This window comes from Pempheris klunzingeri, chromosome 17 (assembly GCF_042242105.1).
Source record: "Pempheris klunzingeri isolate RE-2024b chromosome 17, fPemKlu1.hap1, whole genome shotgun sequence".
Classification (NCBI taxonomy): Eukaryota; Metazoa; Chordata; class Actinopteri; order Acropomatiformes; family Pempheridae; genus Pempheris; species Pempheris klunzingeri.
This window is the reverse complement of record NC_092028.1, coordinates 8,593,173-8,613,611: the sequence shown is the minus strand read 5'-3', so window position 1 is coordinate 8,613,611 and position 20,439 is coordinate 8,593,173. Positions and strand designations below refer to the sequence as shown.

General features: G+C 40.2%; 3 protein-coding genes across 3 annotated transcripts; 1 reads left to right on the top strand and 2 right to left on the bottom strand.

Annotated features, from left to right (window-relative positions):
* Window positions 1–1,684: 1,684 nt before the first annotated feature.
* Window positions 1,685–8,459, bottom strand: naa60 (N-alpha-acetyltransferase 60, NatF catalytic subunit). The gene is made up of 7 exons (XM_070848406.1): window positions 8,263–8,459; window positions 6,565–6,680; window positions 5,095–5,224; window positions 3,930–4,026; window positions 2,601–2,835; window positions 2,186–2,351; window positions 1,685–2,080 (listed from the first exon to the last, which is right to left on the bottom strand). Exons 2-6 carry the CDS (start codon window positions 6,672–6,674, stop codon window positions 2,195–2,197), a joined length of 729 nt encoding a protein of 242 aa, XP_070704507.1. The 5' UTR covers window positions 6,675–6,680; window positions 8,263–8,459; the 3' UTR covers window positions 1,685–2,080; window positions 2,186–2,194.
* A 2,513-nt stretch (window positions 8,460–10,972) lies between these two features.
* Window positions 10,973–15,694, top strand: dnase1 (deoxyribonuclease I). Its single transcript, XM_070848063.1, has 9 exons — window positions 10,973–11,104; window positions 11,822–11,960; window positions 12,586–12,674; window positions 12,827–12,913; window positions 13,722–13,837; window positions 14,416–14,528; window positions 14,668–14,822; window positions 14,915–15,008; window positions 15,451–15,694. Exons 2-9 carry the CDS (start codon window positions 11,823–11,825, stop codon window positions 15,508–15,510), a joined length of 852 nt encoding a protein of 283 aa, XP_070704164.1. The 5' UTR covers window positions 10,973–11,104; window position 11,822; the 3' UTR covers window positions 15,511–15,694.
* A 42-nt stretch (window positions 15,695–15,736) lies between these two features.
* Window positions 15,737–20,255, bottom strand: eci1 (enoyl-CoA delta isomerase 1). The gene is made up of 7 exons (XM_070848060.1): window positions 20,056–20,255; window positions 19,324–19,449; window positions 18,881–19,008; window positions 18,625–18,771; window positions 18,346–18,467; window positions 17,975–18,153; window positions 15,737–17,142 (listed from the first exon to the last, which is right to left on the bottom strand). The coding sequence occupies exons 1-7, from the start codon at window positions 20,096–20,098 to the stop codon at window positions 16,976–16,978; spliced, it is 912 nt and encodes a 303-aa protein (XP_070704161.1). The 5' UTR covers window positions 20,099–20,255; the 3' UTR covers window positions 15,737–16,975.
* Window positions 20,256–20,439: the final 184 nt, after the last annotated feature.

Genomic DNA, 20,439 nt, shown 5'->3' with positions numbered 1-20,439 from the left:
TTCAGCTTTGATTTGACTGGAATGCCCCTTTAACACAGTTGAAACAGTGGCATAATGTGAATGAAAACAAGACTTACGTTAATGACATTGTAATTGACAATCCCAATCATGTAAAATAGTCCTGTAGCAGGGGTAGTCACACTGACTCAGTCTTGACAATCAATCAAATGAAACAAGTTTATTGCATACACAATGTCTGAAAGTTTCCTCAGATTTACCTGCCTGGGGCCAGTAAACTGTAAACTCACCTTTTAAAAAGAAATGCACATTTTTCACAGATATCCATAGCTTTTCAATGCCATGTCACGTATAAAATCTAAGATTTGTTCACTGATAAACCTTTGCTGATACATTGGATCAGGTTTGTAATTCATTACGAAGTGCAACATAATGCAATAAAATTGAGAAACTAAATGTTACTCACTGACAAATTTACCAGTCAACATGTTGGGTGAACTTTACTCATCGCTGACAATCAGACCAACATTTGGCACTTGCTCGGTGTTAATTTCTGACCCTGTGTACATATATACACACACACGCCAATCACCTGCATGCACGTAAGCATAGGTGTATGACGTGTGTGTGTCTGGGAGAATTATTTCCTTTTCCTTATCTCTTCTACAGGCCAACATAAAAATCTAATCTGGGCCATAGTTTAAAATCTGGACAAACAAATAGACATTTCTCTACATCAGCAGCAATTTTACAGCCATAGAGCAGACAGACAGGGCTGCAGCCGTTTAAAACCCTCCAAAATAACAACCCAAAGAAAACCCCTTCTTGCGTTTGTATGAATCATACATGGGCAACATCTGGAAACAATGTGGAAAGGTCATTTTGCTCAATGTTCATATTTTAAGAAGGTAAGACTGCATATGTGAGGTGTCCGTAAACTTTGTGTTGCAGTAAGTACCGAGTAACATACAATATATACAATATATTCATATGTTTCTGAGCTGATGTCACTAGCACAGTTTCCAGTACAGTTACTGCACACAGGGCATCAAGACAATATCATGAATTTTCAGAAGGGATAAATCCTTTTTTAAAACTCCAGTTGCTACTAAAATCTCACCTATCTACATTGTGTCTCAAAGTTTCCCACGCATAATTACCTTTACTCTACTCCACTAGCCTATTAACATTGCTAAGATTCACAGTCCGATTAAATTTAACTTGTTCATGAGTCTCTATTATACAAACTGGAACTGACTCTGGGTTCTGTCTATACTCAAAAACGGGACAGAGTGGGTTATCTTCCAACTAGGTCTACCAACAGCATAGAATAGACATAAATATTAAGAGAAATTTATATATTAGCTTAGTATATATAATATACAAACAGTATACATAGTCTCTGTGACAGTGGTGGACAGGATGAAGGGAGACAGAAAGATAGGCAAGGTTGAACCTTTAGTCTCTGTAGGGTTCCCAGTGTGAGTGTGTGCCTGTGTGTATGCATTACACCCCTTTCACACCAAAACTATAGCCTGTGTTTGACGTACGTGTGTGTGTGTGTGTGTGTGTGTGTGTGTGTGTGTGTGTGTGTGTGTGTGTGTGTGTGTGTGTGTGTGTGTGTGTGTGTGTGTGTGTGTGTGTGTGTGTGTGTGTGTGTGTGTGTGTGTGTGTGTGTGTGTGTCTGGGTCAGCATGGTTTATCAGAACCAGGTCTTCTGCTTTGGTCTGCTTCCCGGGTTGAAAGCAGGTCTGACACTGCTCGGCTGTGGTAGCACTGGGTAAACAGATGTTACTATAGTAACTTTGGGATAGTGTAGTATATATATGGAATAGTATAGTAACTGAATAATAACAGGAAATCCCATGCTTGTACCAGATCACACTGTCTGTGAGTGTAAGGTGTTTAGCAGTGGGCACAGAACAACAGCTGCAAACCTGGATCTTGTGTGAACGGTGCCAAAAGTGTACTGAGTCAGAAGTGATATTCGAGTTAAATGCAGGTTGAACCTGAGTCCTGTGTCATACACAGAGTGCGGAAAGCCGTACGAGATGGAGAATGTGAGAGTGCGTGTACATCTTGGTGTGTCCAGGGGAAGACTGATGGGGAAACAATTGTGCTCCTGAAAAAAAAGAAAAGAAAAGAAAAACATAAACTCAGATATCCGTTAATAGACATAAGAAGGCATGTTATTAGATATGCTCTTGTCTGCGCATCTTCCACCCACCATGTTGTGTCACATTGTTCTGCTGTACTGTATGCCTGTCTTGGAGGCAATGTTGGACCAGGGCAGCAGAGAGCGCAACAGGGACTGGGCCTGTCGGTACAACCTCTGAGGGATGGAGCAGGGACTCAAGCTGGCCAGGGTAGAACCAATGTGCTGGATATAGTCAGTGGGGCAGGAAGTCAAGAAAAAAAGACCACATTTGTGCTACTTTTGTCTACTTGATATGTGTGTGTGTGTGTGTGTGTGTGTGTGTGTGTGTGTGTGTGTGATTTCCTAAACAAAGACAGATCTGAGCATGACACCTCCTAGTCATTAAAGCAAGTAAAGTTCTGGCATATTACTTAAATATAAATACTAATTGTCCATAAAACAATAGTGAGCAAGTGTCTCATTTCCTGCTTCTAAAAAAGGATATAATATTGTCCAGGGTGGATGACCCCCATTGATGTAGAGCACATATGTGAATCCATCTTTGAGGACGCCTCGTATGGAGTAGTAGTAGGGCAGGTAGTGGTGCTGCCTGAAGTCCCTGTTCTCATAGAAGTAGATGGCAGTGTTGTTGGTGGTGAGGACGTGTAGGTAGATTGCCTTACAATGGTCCTGGGCTGTTGTTGAGATGTGCTCCTTCAAACTGTCCAGCAGTAGGGAGCCTGAGTGGTGGAAAAGAGAAGGAGCTCAGTCAGTGAGAGGGAGAGAGAAACGGAGAAAAGTAGTTGGGTGGTTGAAATTATGTTCTCGACTCTAAAGTCTGCAGCTCAGCACCAAACTACACTAAATGCAATGACAATAACAGTAAAAACACACATAACACAGTAAAAGTAACATATCCATTACTTACACACATACATACTTACAAGGACAATGTTTTAAAAACACAATTCTGCATGATATTCTTAGATGATATCAGAATTAAAATGGATTACATATACGTTTGTCATTTAGAGATCATTATTACTAGCAGGAGTGATGTGCATCGCGAATGAACGTCTATAAAATCGCTCAGAAGTCACTGAAAAGATGCTCCGCATACCTTGCCAGAGAGTCTTGACGATTTCAGTTTTCAGTATCATAATAAACCAGTGAAAGTTGCCTGTACATCCAGAGATTCATTGTAGGCAGGAACTGCTAATAGCTAATTTGGCATAATTGTAATGGAGCCAATTTGCAAAATATATGCTAAAGAAATTATTTTAATTAGTCCACAAGACAAAGACGCTTTTTAGACACAAGATTCTAAAACAGCACTGTATGTTCATTCCTCTACCAGGTGATGACATTTGAATTCAGTGTGAAGTGTGGATAAAGACCTGATAACACTAGCTCGCATTGGACCAGGGCACTGTAAAACATCAATCAATTCAAATCATCATTTGATTCATTTGTTGACAACTTCAGCAACACGTTTTAGCATATATTTTGCAGATTGGCTCCATTAAAATGATCCTGAATTAGCTATTACTTCCTGCCTACAATTAATCTCTGAATGTACAGACCGTCACTGGTTTATTATGATGCTGAAGAAAACTTAAATGCCCAGAAAGTGTTAGCAGCACTGAATCTTAAAATACGTGTTTTATAAGTGTTCAGATTTGACTGAGTTGTGGCTCAGAGAATGTGTGTGTGTGTGTGTGTGTGTGTGTGTGTGTGTGTGACAGTGAGTGAGTGAGTGAGTGAGTGAGTGAGTGAGTGAGTGAGTGAGTGAGTGAGTGAGTGAGGTAGGGCTAGTGGGAAAGAGGAACAATACCTATGCCATGTTTCCTGAACTCTTTCACCACTCCCAGACTGAGGATGTAGGCTACCTGTGTGTCCACAGGGAAACTGGACGCCAGGATGTCTCCATCCTAACACACACACACACACACACACACACACACACACACACACACACACACACACACACACACACACACACACACACACACACACACACACACACACACACACACACACACACACACACACACACACACACACACAAACGCAGAAACACACAGATAAAGACTGAGAGAAACATACGGATTAAGCCCCACCACTCTCTATGATAATCTATGAAGAAAAATTATTATAACATCCACAATGGATTTTGGAACTAAAACTTCATTTGAGTCACTATTGCATTAAAACATATTACTTAAAATCATCTTGGTGTCACTCTGACCACTTTGTATGCTCTCTCTGGGCGCTGCCACTGACGTCATCTTTGTCTAGGCAAATTTCATACTGCAAAGGCAGATTACAAAATGCAAATACCATTGCAAAGGGAAATTAGGTTTTGACAGCAGACGCTCCACTGAGTGAGCAGTTCGTAAAACTATTGCCTAAAGTGAGTTGATCTTATTTCTGATACCAATTCCAGCATATCATTATTGTACATCTCCGAAATATCCTATTGTTTTAAGACACAAGCCAGTAACTTCTACTTCCACTTTACACTGTGTGTTGCATAATACAGTATGATAGTCATACACTTTAAACTTCAGAAATGTTAGACAGCTTAGACATTTATATAATGCCATGTCCAAAACACAATACCTAGTAGTCCAAAGTCATTTAAGCAAGAGAACATTTGTGAAAAAATTAAACAGAAACGTTGATACTTTAATGTTCATCATTAAAATCAAATGCCAAATTAGCCAGTTGCAGCCTCTCTTTCATCATCGCTTCTCATCATCTTATTCTTATGTCATGACAGACTCAATCAAGGGCATCTGGTTCATCTAATTAACAGGCTAAAAAGAGACTCTACTATATCTATGTGTTCCACTTTAGACATTTCCAAATGGCAGCTGAATGGTAAACTGACCTAACACACTCAGTGAAGCCATCTCTACCAGAGTACATCATCAAATAATCCACTTCATATAAGCCTTGTGTTCTGTGTGAGCAGCTGTACAACAATATACTCGTACCTCTTTGTGTACTTTGGTCCGGCCTTTGATCTCAGCCACGATCATTCCCACGATGCCTCCTCTGTAGGTGGCAGCGAGGGAGAAGAACTTCTTGTTGGAGGTGATGTCCTGATACCATGAGTCTGGGTACCTGCAGGCAAAGGTCAGAAAGGTTTGCATTCCTGTATGGGCATGTAAAGGAATCTGTTACCCTGCCCTGAAAAGTTGGCTAAAGTAACAGCAGCAACAGTGCAAAAACACAAATCAGGAAATTCAGAGGGTAAAAGTGTGGAAAGTATTTGTTTTTGCTTAGTATGTTACATTAGTGAAAATATATATTTGGATTTTTTCTTGATAATTTATGTGTGGGTGGGTTCTTCTTAGAGCCTGTTAAGATCTCTATAGTGAACTACAGTGTGTGACTGGCACATTAGGGTTCAATCAATACAAAATTAAAGACTCTGTACAGAATAGAGCTATTCAGTGTTTTCTAAGTGTTTATTGATTTGCTTCAATTTGCTGGTAATTCATCAAGACATGGACTGAGCACCAGGGCCAGTACATTTGATGAAAATGATCCAAATATAGAGTTGCCTGATTAAAATGGCAGAGGATAGAAGATGGAAAATTCATGTGGAGTAAATTACTCAGTTTTTCCTTGGCTAAAGAGCTCTGCTTAATCTGTGAGGAAGCTGATATACTGTAAATCTAAAAGGAATGATTAGCGTAATGGTAGCACTGGCACAGACTACAGGTGTCCTGTGTGTATTCTACATGTGGGACACGCATGATGGCGACATAGTCAGGAACTAAATGGAGGGACTGCTGCTTGAACCTTCCATCTTGACTCAACACTGTTCTTTCATCCCCTGTCACACCATTTAAAAGTTGTCATATTTTTAAGAGGTAATCATTAGTTTAATTAAATAATCGAGCAATAATCTCATTGGAAATGTTTTCAAATGTAATCTCAGCTGATTATATTTACTCATTTTCTGATTACGCCATCACATGTAATCTGTTACTGACCAACCCTAACTATGATGATTTAAGAGAGTAAAGATGGTCTGTCAGTGATTTATTAATTTTGTGGTGGAAAATGTGAACGCTCAGCTTGGTGTGCAGTTTTCTAACTGTTTGAAAATGTATACACAATTCTCCGGATCTGTCTTATATAAATTTGTGTTGTGCAGTGAGCCCATGCAGTCTGTGTGCATGACACAATAATAAAAACAATTTATTCATTCCTCCCCTCACGTCCCCTGTGAACTAATTCCCGGTCTCCTCAAAAGTGATTTTGAATGCAAGACAGTGCTATCAATATTTATCCTACAGTCTACTAAAGGGTGCTCACGGGTGCAATGAACAGTGCTTATCAATGCACATCAGAAAAAGGCAGATGTTGATAGTTCCCAATGTTCAATGATAGATTTGGAGGGAGAGTGTTATAATAAACGCATTTCATACTGCCAAGCTAAATATGATTCTTACTCGATGGGGAACCAATCACCACAGAGCAGCTTGACGTTCTCTATGTCATCGTGGCAGAGGAAGCGGAGCTGGACTTCACTGAGAGCTGTGGGAGGCACCACGTCACTCATTCACCCCTGCACGGACCGACAGAAAACACAGACAGGTTTGGTGAGACACAGTTACAGGAACAAACAAGAGATCAGAGATTGTGCTGAACAAAACCTCAGTTTCAAAAACAACAGCCCAAGAGTTTAATATAACTTCAGCGAAGAGCGGTTCTTCACTCCCAAAGGTAACAAATGTAGATAAAACTTTAAGTAAATCTTTGTTTACAGTATATACATGGTTGAGAAACACACTTTTGGAACCATGCGAGGGCTTTGTAGCAGCTCTGTGAATTTAATTTAAACCAATCTAACAACGAAACTTGGAGTTAAAGGTGTCTAAAGAATCAGGAGTCACACCAGATAACACACTCCAGAAACAAAGCTTTAAACAGATGAAAATGAGGTGCAGTAGTTTGGATCTCTCTCGAAAAATATGACATAGAATAACCTTTTGCATTTGTTAGTTTGTGGTTTGAAGAAGGCTACAAGTCAGTGTGTGTATGTCTGTGTAAACACTTTAACGCCTGCCATTCAAGCACGTATGTTTGCATTTTCATTTTCAAACTTGAAACATCTAAGTGCTTTGCGTTAGATCATGAAATTGAATTCTTAAGCAAACACACCAAAACTTCACTGGTTCTTGCATCTCAGACATTATTATTTGACTATATGTTTGGGATTTGGACTGATGATCATACAAAACCAAAAAAGCCAATTTTAAGTCATCACCTTTCTAGGAAGTTGTGGTGGGCAATCTTAGTCATTAGTTTCGGTCTTATTCTGGACTGACAACTCCACCTTGAAGTAATATATTAATAACACTTCAATTAATTACTCTTTTCTTCATCAAACATTCTTCTGCCTATATTTTTTGATCATTTGATCAAACAACTAAAAAATGTCTCCGATGTCTCATGACATTTTGGCTTTTTAACACTCTCACCATTTATTTCATGGCCTGACATCTCACTCATGGTGTTGAGCAGCTTTATAGACAACTTTAAGTTATCTAATGACAAGTGCTTGCTGTGCAAAACAGACACCACCACAGGACTGACTGAGCTCCTCCTCAGGTTTTCAGCTGCACATGAATTAATAAATACCTACTGGCATCACAGTGAAAACTACAAACACAGTGAAACAGTGAAAAGACGTATAGTGTCCAACTCGTTGTGGTCAACAGACTCAAACAACTCTTAAACATAGAGTCTGAGTATTTGTGTGACAATATGTTTGTCTTAGTAACGAACTGGCAATCCATAGCAACAAAATGTATAATTCATTATTATTGATTAGACACCATACATATACAAAAGCATCAGGAGTTATTGAACCATCCATGTAACTAACAGTAACCGTTAACAATAATGGTCAGTGTTGTTGCCACTGTTTATGTCAACGACACCGCTTCCATATCTGCAGATTTCACCATCTTGAAGCGCACAGTAAAAACGGTACAGAAACAACATTCAAAGACTCCAAAGACAACAGACGAAAACGCAGTGACCTGATGAAGTAGATTCTCACAAGTACAACAGCTGCCTGTTAATTAGCATACAGGCTAACCTTAGCTAGTGCTAGCTAACGCTCTTCTGCCAAGCTAACGTACCTTGTTTCAACACTCGGACCGGAGGAAAGTCGAAGGGAATTATATTCCTTGGGTATCAATGGATATAGTCCCTACTCCGGACACAGCATGATAAAACACCACTGTATTCCCGACTCTCAAGACCGTTTCATTACTGTGCCAATGCTACACAGGCTACTAAGCTAGCCGGAGCTCTCGCCGCTTGAATAACCGCTGGATGTTTTCTTCCTGTTTGTGGCTGCTACACGAATGACGTCACTCTAAAGCGTTTTCTTCTGATTGGTCGGCGGGTATGAGATGTGCCAGTGCTTTATCGCCACCTGCTGGTCTGAAGTGTGGACTGGGAAACTTGACAGTAACTGATAATACTCAGTACTCACAACAGTCTCCTTTGAGTGATAATTTGTTTCTGATTTTAGCTTTTCTTCAAAAAAATGCAACTGCCTCATTAAAAAGATTTAAAATTCATATGCAATAATTACACTAAACACTAACAGTAAAGCAGTAGGCCCAGACTTGTGTGTGTGTGTGTGTATTTATTTATTTCTATAAGCTATTTCCTCACTTTTACTTTATACAGGCTAATTTTATATTTTCAGGTCTAAAAGGCCAAAGTCCAAATCTGCAATTTCATTCTTGGATTTAACTGGCCACCATACACAGATATCTGTGATGATGGAGCACCGGTAGACAAAGCTTTATTCATATGGTCACAAGCTAAAAAGGCTGCCAATAACATAAAGCACTAGACTGTATTTGACCTAAATTTTGTCTGAACTTAAAATAACATTTCAGAAAACCCCAAAACACAGCTGACTATGCTGAATTTCATTCATTCATTTCATTTCATTTTGTGAGAATGTCATCAGGACATTCCATGAAGAAATCTTTATATTTTTGAGACTTGCATTTGACTTGATTCTCATCTGCATTATTGGTGGAGCTGATGATAATGACACCGAGCTCCCACACAAACTGTGCACATCACAGAATGATGTTACTGCAGAAAACATGTGGCAGGAGAAAAGAGTGCGATGCAGCGATGGTTGTGGCAGGAAAGGATTCTGTATTTTGTAAGTTGTAAATAATGTATAAATAATTTGCGGAAAACAATGGTAACCATTGGTTCCCTTGTTTTTCTGAAATTCTCTACCTCCCATAGAGTAAGAACCGCTGGAATACGTTTTATCACACAGTTCGGACATTCTGAACACTCCACCTGACTTACCTCCATATGCCCTGCAGAGTGTTTGCTGTTTCCCCTGCACCACAAACTGCACAAACCTGCTGTGGGTTTTGAAGAAAGGTTATTAATTACATTTGCATACAAAAGACAAACATGAATGAGACAAAAATATATAAATAATGAAAATCAGTAGTACCTTATAGCACATATCATATGTACATTTTTTTGAAATGTGAAACAATGTGGTTGTACACTCATCAACTACTTCTGTCCAAAACAGCTTGGACATTCCTTTATATATTATAAAATAAATGTGTTATACATGACAAATGACTGACCATTAAAACACTAACCTTTACTTACTCACTACAATATTTAGGGGCCAGAGCTACTTCTCTCCCTAAACAAATACAAGTGCATGATTGCATGTTATTATCAGGCTTCACCTGCAAATATTGTTTTGGAGAGATATCACATTTTGGCATAAAAACCAGGAAAACATGGCTTAATGCAGCCAAAAGTTTCCATTACAAATGACCTCAAATCAACTCTGTTTATCATGTATTCAAGCCATCTGTTGCCTTCCCATTGCTACTGCAAATACTGCAGGTAAAAGCATTTGATCTGTTGATCTATTGATCAGCTGCACGCTCTTCACGCTCTTGAGTTTGCTTTGACCAGTTGAAACAATAAATATACTACTACTACAATTTTGAAAACTAATACTAATACTAATTCTAATAATGATAATAACAAGATTTTAAGATAGAACTTATGTTCAGTATGTAATACAGTATCTATTTCTACATGAAAGCATATGGCAAAATATGCAAACAATATTTTTACACAATTTAATTTTTACACAAACTAAGTTCCATGAAGTGTGTTAGTATGATTATTATCATTATTGCAAATCTTATGCATTTTCTAAATGCACCTATATATATATTGGGGTAAGTCTGTTTTTAAATTCCATTCATAAAATATATTGCTGATATTTTCATGCTGTATTGGGAATTGCTTCATTTTTGTTTCATAATATTTCGCAAAAAAAGACACATCTTACTCTTGAAACACTACACTTCCAAATAGATCACAGCAGCAGACACTAAATACAACACAGCATTACTGTTACCATATGTATATTTGAGAATATCTCACCATGCTTTATTGTGTGTGTTGTCCAATAAACCTCAGTACAGTTTGCTTGTGAATGAAAGGAAAGTTGGCTCCTTCATTGCTTTTGATCTGGTGATATTACAGGAAATAATAAGTACAAGTACACTTATTTTTGGGGGGATTTCTGGCAGGACAACGGCCGTGCAAATGTTGCAAATCAAATGCTACTCGCACATTATGTCACCAGCTGAATTTAGACAGCCACAGTGTAGCCTCCACATCAACATCAAACTATCTTCACAGTAAATTTGACCAACCTGCCATGTTACATCACCTGAAAATCACACACCCCATCCACAACACACACCTCCTCTCCTCACCCCTCCCCAGCCTGACCCAGTTACATGCACTTCAGGTAAATAAAAACCTCACAAGAGACACTACCTGTGGTTCTGTTCCGAAGTTGTAGCGGAGCGTCCAGCGATTCACACAAGCAAGCCTCTGTGCTCTGCTCACAACAGGCCTTCTCCTCCCTCCCCCACAGACTCACAGACACAGGTAGATATGCACCTCTCACTCTTTTCTTTTTTTTAAAAGCAAAAACGGCAGATGCAACCTGAGGCTTACACTGTGAGTGTATAGACTTAACATTAAAGCCACACATCAATGCTTTAAACCTGACTGTTGTTTAGAGTTACAATTTTTGCAGGCTATGTAACATTACACGCAGTAACTGTAATCTAGTATGACTGGGTCGACCTTATTTTTCATTCCAAAATGAAAATATGGCACTTAATGTTACTATAACACAATATGCAGTTTTACTCAAACAGTTTTTGCAAGATAAGTGTACCAAACAGTCAACACATTAGAGCCGCTGCGACTAATGTCCATATTTTACAACCTTTGCCCAGAATTCTCCTCCACAGGAACCAGGTTAACAGGACTAATATTTTACTCAGCATTCCAACATGAATCATGCCTCTGCAGAAAGCAGCACATCAAACATTAAGTTAGAGACTAGCAGTAAGATAAGCTGCCAGGAATAGAGATCATGTTGTCATGTGTCCAGGGGTGCAGGTGTTGCATCTGTCTCTCTCTCCCACAGTTAGGCTTAAGGGAGAAGAGGCATTCAGGGTCATGTGACATGCAGTGTAACAGCACGCATTCCCTGCAATCTATTACATGCCAACCATATGTGTCTTATACAGTCAAGATTTGGAATTATGAATATAAATTGCTATACTTTTTGAATATCTGACCTTTTTGGTGTAGGATGCGTTTGGTGTGTGCTTTGGGTCTCTTTTTGGCCCTCCTGCACCTGTCCTCCTCTCTGTTGCTGGGAGCCTTCAACATCAAGTCATTTGGGGACAAGAAAGCCTCCAATACGACTCTGATGAACATCATCAGCACGGTCTGAAACGGAATTCTGTGTTATTCCTTTTTTCCTTAAATGGTATCTCTTCAGCATTTGAAACACAAGGACAATATATTTTGAAGGGTGTCGAGTAACTAAAACAGCACAAAGTTCAGCCTACATTTGGCCCTTCCTTCAATTGTAATAAATTGGTAGCACATTAGAAATAGGAGAATTAAAAAATAAATAAAATAAATTAAGTTGGGGGAGTCACAAGAGATTATAAAAATCACTGCTAAGACACATTGAATTTTAGCCTCTAGCATGGGGCAAACTCCACACACTGGTTCCTACATTTCCCATAATGCAATCATTAGCGTTTCATTATTTCTTTAAAGCCTCTAAACCTGTCAATGACATTCATGTTCTCCATTCCCAGTTTGCAAAGCAAGTTTATAGATTTGTATAGTCCAATGCCAAGCTTATATAATACTGCTGACATCACTATGACATCTTTGGGCTTTTTGCCTCCTCAACAATAATGGACCCAGATTTTGGAATTATACAGGAAAAGCAGAAGTTTTGTCGATTCATCTCCTGTTGGTTTTAGGAGAATTATATTCATAGTGGCTCTTTAATACCACCATCATAAAAGAAATCAGATATGTGCTGTCTTTTTCAGATTGTCCACCGCTATGACATCATTCTGATCCAGGAGGTCAGAGACAGCGATCTGTCAGCGACCAAAAAACTCATGGAGCATGTCAACAAGTTAGACTGACCACACACACCTTATACAGAGAGCATGTGTCACAGTATTACTACACACATTGGACAGCTAAACACACATCATAGGCTATAGTGTGTATGATAAACAATATGATTCTCTTCATCTATATCTGTCTGTGTGTGTGTTTTCCCAGAGGTGCTCCTGAGTTCAGGTACAGTCACATCGTCAGTGAGCCACTGGGTCGCAGCACCTATAAGGAGAGATACCTCTTCCTCTACAGGTACACACAAAGGCAAACAACAAAGCCATGACTGTTAAACTATGTGTAGAAGCTCTGCTGAGACCCCACATCAGTGAACAGCAATGGAAATATATATATATATGCATTGTTTGAGCTTTCTTTATGTCAACTCTGCAATATCTTTGTCTCTGTCCTTAGTGTGAGCAATGGATGCCAGGAAATTAAAGGATCGTATATGTAGATCTATGTAAAAGTAGCCATACAACATTGTTGAAATCCTGCATTTGACTTAAGTAATGGAACAAAAGTATTCTCAGCACCATGTACTATACTTATACATTACACATTACTAGATTATTACTCCTGATGCATAAACATGTAAGAGGTATTTTAATGCTGTGGCCGGTCTTGGTGGAGCTAATCTGGACAATCTGATACACAGTGGGACAGATCATATTATAATAACTATTATATTATATTATTATATAACCAGTAACTATAGCTGTCATATAACGTACATATTTATTGAACATGTTTACCTCTGAAATAGTAGCAGAGAATGGTAGTAGTAGTAATGGATAATGGAAATATGTATGTAAAGTTCAAGTACCACAAAATTGTCCATTGATGTAGTTCAGTAAGTTGCATGCAGTACTTACGACTTTTGGAAAAGCTTCAGTGGTGGTGTGAATGGCTGACTGAGCTAGAGATGATAGACCTTACCTGCTGTTGGGAAACTTCTTCAAAAGTAAGCTTTTATAGGCAATAACTCCACCAGGGAAGAAGTGAAAAAGCACATTCTACCACAGTAAAACACATGTTCTGAAGTAGTATCTTTCCCCTCCAGGGAGCAGACGGTGTCTGTGGTCAAAAACTACACCTATGATGACGGCTGTGAGTCCTGTGGGACAGACTCCTTCAACAGAGAGCCCTTCGTCGTCATGTTCTCCTCCAAATATACCGGTATGCCCTGGAAGAGTCGGGCAAGCACCAAGGGTGATAGATTTATAGATATTCTCATTCATTAGGTGATCAACTGAGGACTAAGATTTGTGTAGGAAGAGATTCTGAGGTAATTAGATCTGTTGTTCACCATAAGCCTGACATCTGGCAAATTCAGATTAGTCCAGAACCTCTCAGTTCATTTTTGATCTCCAAACGGTGTTTTCGACAGAGCAAAATGCTTCCGGACACAACGGGACGCCTCAACAGCACTCCTCATGTCAGTCATCATGTAAAACCCACCTCATTCTAGATAAACTGCTATGATTAGTGTGATCTTGGCCAGGTCAGCTGGAGATCTGAATAGGAACCCATCTGGCACTGCTAATAACTCGTGAACTTGTCTGGTTCCCAGGCTGGGTAACCATAGCACGTTTAAAAATCTTATTACCATGTAAGATTTAAGTCCTCCAAATGATTGTTAACTCTGTCCGGCCAAATTTAAAAGGCAGTAGGCTAACTATTTGTAATATGATTTACATCTACCATATTAAGAACTCTCCATTTGTGTCTTCTCCTCCCTCCCTCCTGTTTTCTAGCTGTAAAGAACTTTGTTCTGATCCCCCAGCACACCTCTCCAGACTACGCAGTGCAGGAAGTGAATTCTCTCTATGATGTGGTGACTGATGTCGACACCCGCTGGAAAACCAACGTGAATACTCTCGTCAACTCAACAAACACACCCACACACACAGTCAATTATGTAGTGGAACTGCACATAAGAAGGTGGAGTGCAAAGGGTAATTAATTTGTATGACATGGGGCTGAGAACCGTTCCGTTCTCCCTGCAGGACATCGTGCTGCTGGGCGACTTCAACACAGGCTGTAATTATGTATCAGGCTCCGACTGGCAGAAGATCCGCCTCTTCACCGACAAGACTTTCCACTGGCTGATCACCAATGAGGCCGACACTACAGTGTCGCACACAAACTGCCCTTACGACAGGTTGACACAGACACACACATACAACTGCATGAGCACACACACACACTCTCTCTCTCTCTCTCTCCATCTCATCCCTCTTCCTGTATTTGCAGGATTGTGGTCACTACTGCCATGATGAGGGGAGTGGTGCCTGGCAGTGCCGAGGTCTACAACTACATGGTGGACTTGAATCTCAGCCACAGTCTGGTAAAAAAAGCAACTTTAGCTTTAATTCTCCTCAATAATACAACCTTGCAGCAGTGATATAGAAGTGTACAGTAACATCACTGCTGGGTGTGGTTACAGGTACAACAGACTCTGAACAAGGAGGCCTCAGGTTACTGGTAGACTTAGATGAGAAGGCTGATGCCATTCTCATGTCTGTACAATCAATATGAAGCTACCACAGGCAGCCTGTTAGCTTAGCGTAGCAGAAAGACTGGAAAAAGGTGGAAACAGGAAGGCTGAGTCTGCCTACCAGCACCTCTAAAGCTTTTTTGTACGCATCTACATTTTCTTACAAAACAATCTCAGGCGCCCATGTCCAGCATTTTACAGTACAACTGAAGCAATCATCTGTATGCAAAGCTGAACTAACAAAAAACTGCCACAGGGAAACTTTCCACATTGTTTTCTCTACCTGTCGCAGGCCTTGGCCGTCAGTGACCATTTCCCCGTGGAGGTGAAGCTGAGGGGCCCTGCAGCCTGAATCACATCGCTGGCAACCGATCTGGACCTCCAGGCTGAATCTGAATTATGATCTCTCAGTGGGAGAACACTCCCGAACCATGTGGACATTAATTACAAGGCTGAAGTGAACTAGTCTGTCCAATTATTTAATTGCAAACTTGCCTCTTGGAACAGGCTAAATAAATGTACTGTCAAATATGAAAGTGACAATGACTGTGGAAAAATATGACTCACCACACCAATCGATCTAATGATCACATAAATACACTCATTTATTCAGAAATGTCCAGCTAAAAATAATTAGAAAAATGAAATAAGTGTGTTAGAGATGACAAAGGCTTTGCCCACTGTGGGTTATTTGTTATGGCTCTTGAATGTACAGTAAGTCAGTAAGTCTAGGCACTTTATATGGTGAAGACCTGTCTGTGACACAACTAACCGTTCACTAAAACCTTCCCCAGACCAGCAATTGTCCAATCACGGCTCAGCAACTGTAAACTAGACCCAGCAGGTCTGCCACGCTCTGGGCTTCTCCACGTGGAAAAACGGGCAAAACCCTTTCTATTGTAAAAATGAAGCATGCTGTACAAATATTGAAGCATAAATTTAGCCACTGTTCTGTTGACCCACGTATGCTTTTCTGATCAAATCTCCAAGGGTTATATTGGAGCAAACACCATTTTAATAACATGTTTATTTCAAATAATGTACTAAAACACAAGAGCAAATTACCTGTACAAAGCATGCTTCTTGCAAAGATTCAGATTTTTTGCATTGGAACTGCAGCTTGGGCTCCAGTCTGTTAGAATTATATCATGTATGAGAACATCATGTGCATTTTTAATACTCTTATGGGGTTTTCATTTGAAAAAATGAGCCAGATGGAAACAGTGAGATGTGAGGTAGAGGATAAGGTCACAACTAACAGATTTGGTATTAGCTAGTTCACTGTTGTTTGCAGGACTTCACTGCTAGTTTACAGTTGCCACGTCTGCCAGTTAAGTCCACCGTCCTTGGCCAAAAATTTAAATTGGAATGGCAAAGCTGGCATTGTTGTAGTGAACTGCAAATGAGCAATGCCAGAAAGGACGTTTGAGAGAGAGAGCATTGCAACAGCAGGGGTCAGAGATTAGTGTACGGCCAGTTTAAATAATTTTTTTCTTTCCTCAAACACAGTGTGAAACTAAACTGTAATCAAATTATGTTACTTTTCGACTAAAATACCAGAAACATGTTATTTGACACTGACTCATTGGCATCAAACCTCTCCAAAGCTAGCTTGGTCACTGCCTGGGGAGAGAGGATCACACATGTTTTTTTTGCTGGTTGAATATAATCGTGAAAATGAGCTGAAGAGAGTTGCATTCGAGGAGCACCAACTCAGACCAGCGAACACATGACACTGAAGGCAGGCGTGTTTTCAACTATCGTACAAAGTCCCTCTAATTTGCGCGTGTGCCATGTTACACATTTCCCTCTTTCCTCTAGCTCTTTCTCTTTTTCAGCATCTCCAGGTACATGCGGAGCGACTTCTGAATGGAGTCTTTGGTGATGAAACTGACAAAGTTGTGGATGTCAGCCTCTCTGTTGGAGGTTAGCTTGTCGATGGTGGGCTTCCTCATCATGGACTTGGTGATCTGTCTGGCATGGTCTGTGAAGACAGCAGATGAACAGTGAGCTCGCAGATTCCAAACCTGGAGCCGTTTCACAGTGGCTTGAATAAATCAATAAACACTTGCTGTTATTTTATCACCTGCATTTCAAGCAGGGACAGAACTCATTAAGTATGTCAGCGGTTTCTGGAGTGTACTTCTACATCACCGTAGCAAGGTGACAACATCCATCACTGGAGGTCAGCAAAAACAAAATTCATGCTTCAATTAAAAGACACATAGTTGTGCATAATAATACCACACTAATGTATATCTAACATTGGGCAGATGCTATTTGCACCCGGGTGAAACAGCCAGTGTGGCTATTTACACCTGGGTGTATGTTGAAAAGAAGATATTTTGTGTTTAATTTACACTGCCTTGTATATTTGTATATTTCTATTTTATTTTAAGTAAAATAATTGAATTTATTGGTAGTCTCATAAATTGGTAGTCTTTATACCGCATAACTGGACCAGGTGTAAATAGCCGATGAGCAGCCATTTCCACTTGGGTGCAAAAAGACAATCCATTCAACATTTCAGCATTGCAGTATGAGTACTGCTAAAATACTGAACAAGCAGGAAACAAAATGTTATGCTATTCTTTGTTAAAAGTAGAAAAAAAAAAGCACCCTCAGGAATGCAGCAGATAGCTTTGGGAGAGTCATTATCATCTCTATGTAACCAACATCAGGAAACTTGTTCAGCATTAACGACTAAAGTATCACCTTTAAATTCAAACTGGAACTAAAATTCAATCGTGATCAATGTGATCATATGCTACAACATAAAATGCTGTTTTTAAGTTGCTATATAATGCGTAAACTACCTGGAATAGCCAACCACTTGGTCATGGTCTGTGTAGCTGTGGGGAGGACCTGGTCTTCAGGTACCAGCTGGTCCACAAGTCCTATCTTCAGGGCCTCCGAAGGGTTGTAAAGCAGCCCCAGCTCCAGAGCCAGCTCTGTGGTTCGGTGGCCCACTGTGTTCGCCATGGTGTCCTTAAACCTGCAGACCACAGCAGTAATTGTTGTATAGTCAACAATTACTTATCACTTGTTGGATATATTGTACATATGAACACTATGTGAAAGAGATCTTGATCTCAATGGGTTTTTATCTGGTTAAATAAAATAAAATATCATCCATATGAATATTACCACAACGGTCATGGGTGTTGTCACAATAACAATTCCTTACCAAAAGGGTGCTACGATACCGAGCTGTGTCTCATTAAGGCCGATGCTGTAACGAGGGTTGTCTGCCATTATCCTGTAGTCACATGCTAAAGACATCAGACAGCCACCTGCAGGACTGGAACCCTGAATGGTGTGATGAGGTAAGCGAAGGGTTAATTTTTTTTTTTTGTTAGAATCAAAATACTGTTGCTGCAGCTCTTAATATAAAAAGCCTCACTCCTTGATTGATACAGGACTTTTTTTCAGGGACAGAATGTTGGGGCAGGCATTTCATACGTACGTTGATTGCAGCTATAGTGACCATGTTGGAGCTGTAGAGTTTCAGCCACATCTCCTGAACGGCTTTCCAGAACTCTCCGCAGCGCTCTGGAGTCTTTCCGTACATCTCCATGATGTCCAGGCCGGCCGAGAACACTTTGGGCTGGCTCTGGATCGAAGCAACGCACACACTCAGGATAAACGCTAGTTAATTTGTACTACCATTTGTCACACACACCAGCAGCGAAAACGCTAGCCACAATGAGGTTACACTGTACCGATGTGATGATGACGCCTCGGCAGCTCTTATCCATCTCCAGCTTCTCCACACCGATGCAGAACTCCGTGAGGAAATCCAAACTGAGGCTGTTGACCGGCGGACTCTGCATGTGTATCACTGCCACTCCTATAGAGACAGAGACGCCCATCTTTTGATTGAATACTTTGACATGCACGTTCTACAGATTTATCCTGAAAGGAAATAACAAGGACAATATTTATGCTGGTAACCAGAATTTAAAACAATTCTTCCTTTGCTGTGTCTGACTTGCACAACTCGCTACTCTCCAACTGCCTAACTCTTTGAAATACTCACACCACGTGGAAGCTTTGAAATCCACTCAAATTGTCTTTAACAATAAAATCAGAAAAAGAGAGAGACAGAGAGCTAAAAGAAAGAGGAAGAGAGAGAGGGGATGGTGATGATGCTCAGACTCTTTACCTGTGCCTTTGTCATAGTCCACTTTGATCTTAGGTGAGGTGGAGTTGTTCCTCCGCTGGGCAACGAGGACTGGAGACACATACACTCTGCCATGACTGCTGCAGGAAGACTGCTGGGATAGAAGACCTGCACACACACACACACACACACACACACACACAGCGTAATTGTGAGGAAGTCTGTCCAAAAAGTCACACACACTTTGAAAATCCATCACTCAGCATCTCTACGCAGGTGATTCTTGCTGCCAAAAGGTTATTTTCTTGCAAATCTGAAAGTCAAAACTGCTCTATCACTACATGGCAATCACATTATTACAATACTGAATGTGTTTTTAATGCTTTAGATTATTCTAATAGATCAAGAGTATGCTGTTGCTCGGTGATGGCTTCAATGTTGCCTTATCCCTGCACATATTTGCTAAACTTCTTAGAATTAGAGTGACCTTTAGGCTATGTATAACTTCAGATATTCATTTAACATTATTAATAATAAGTCCAGAACACGTCATTTAAAGCTTTTCAGGTTATTTTCCTGACATAATCTTAGAAGGTTTGTGTAGAAGTAGTGGTAGCTAAAGTTAGGAGCCCAGCAGTGCCCTGCGACCTTTGCTCCACTTTCTGTGGCGCTAACACAAAGCTAACACGGCTAACAGCCGGGATGGCAACTGAAATGTCCATTAAAACGATCAAAAATGGCCTCTCTACAATGTGTGTTCACACGCAGACATACCTATTAAGCCGCACTTGTTCCTCAATGCAGCTCTTAATGCCATCTTTTCTTGCTCAGACTATGGATGAGGGGGGACGGAAAACACAAACTGATACTTCCGTAATGCCAAGATTGGACCAATCCCCGGGCGGGACCTTGAGCTTCTTCTTCTTCTTCTTCTTCGTTTATCCACTAAAGTAGACGGCAGCCAGCGTGTTGAGAGCTCTAGCGCCACGCAGTGCTTTGTGCAAACCAGACATCTTTGTGAAATTAAAGAAAACTTTACTGCATGTGCCACTTAGTGAACTTCACTTTAGCTTATATATTCTTTTTTTTAATTGATGGAAAGTAGACAGACAGGTAGACGGAAAAGATGAAAAGTGCCATAGACACGGAAATAATAGG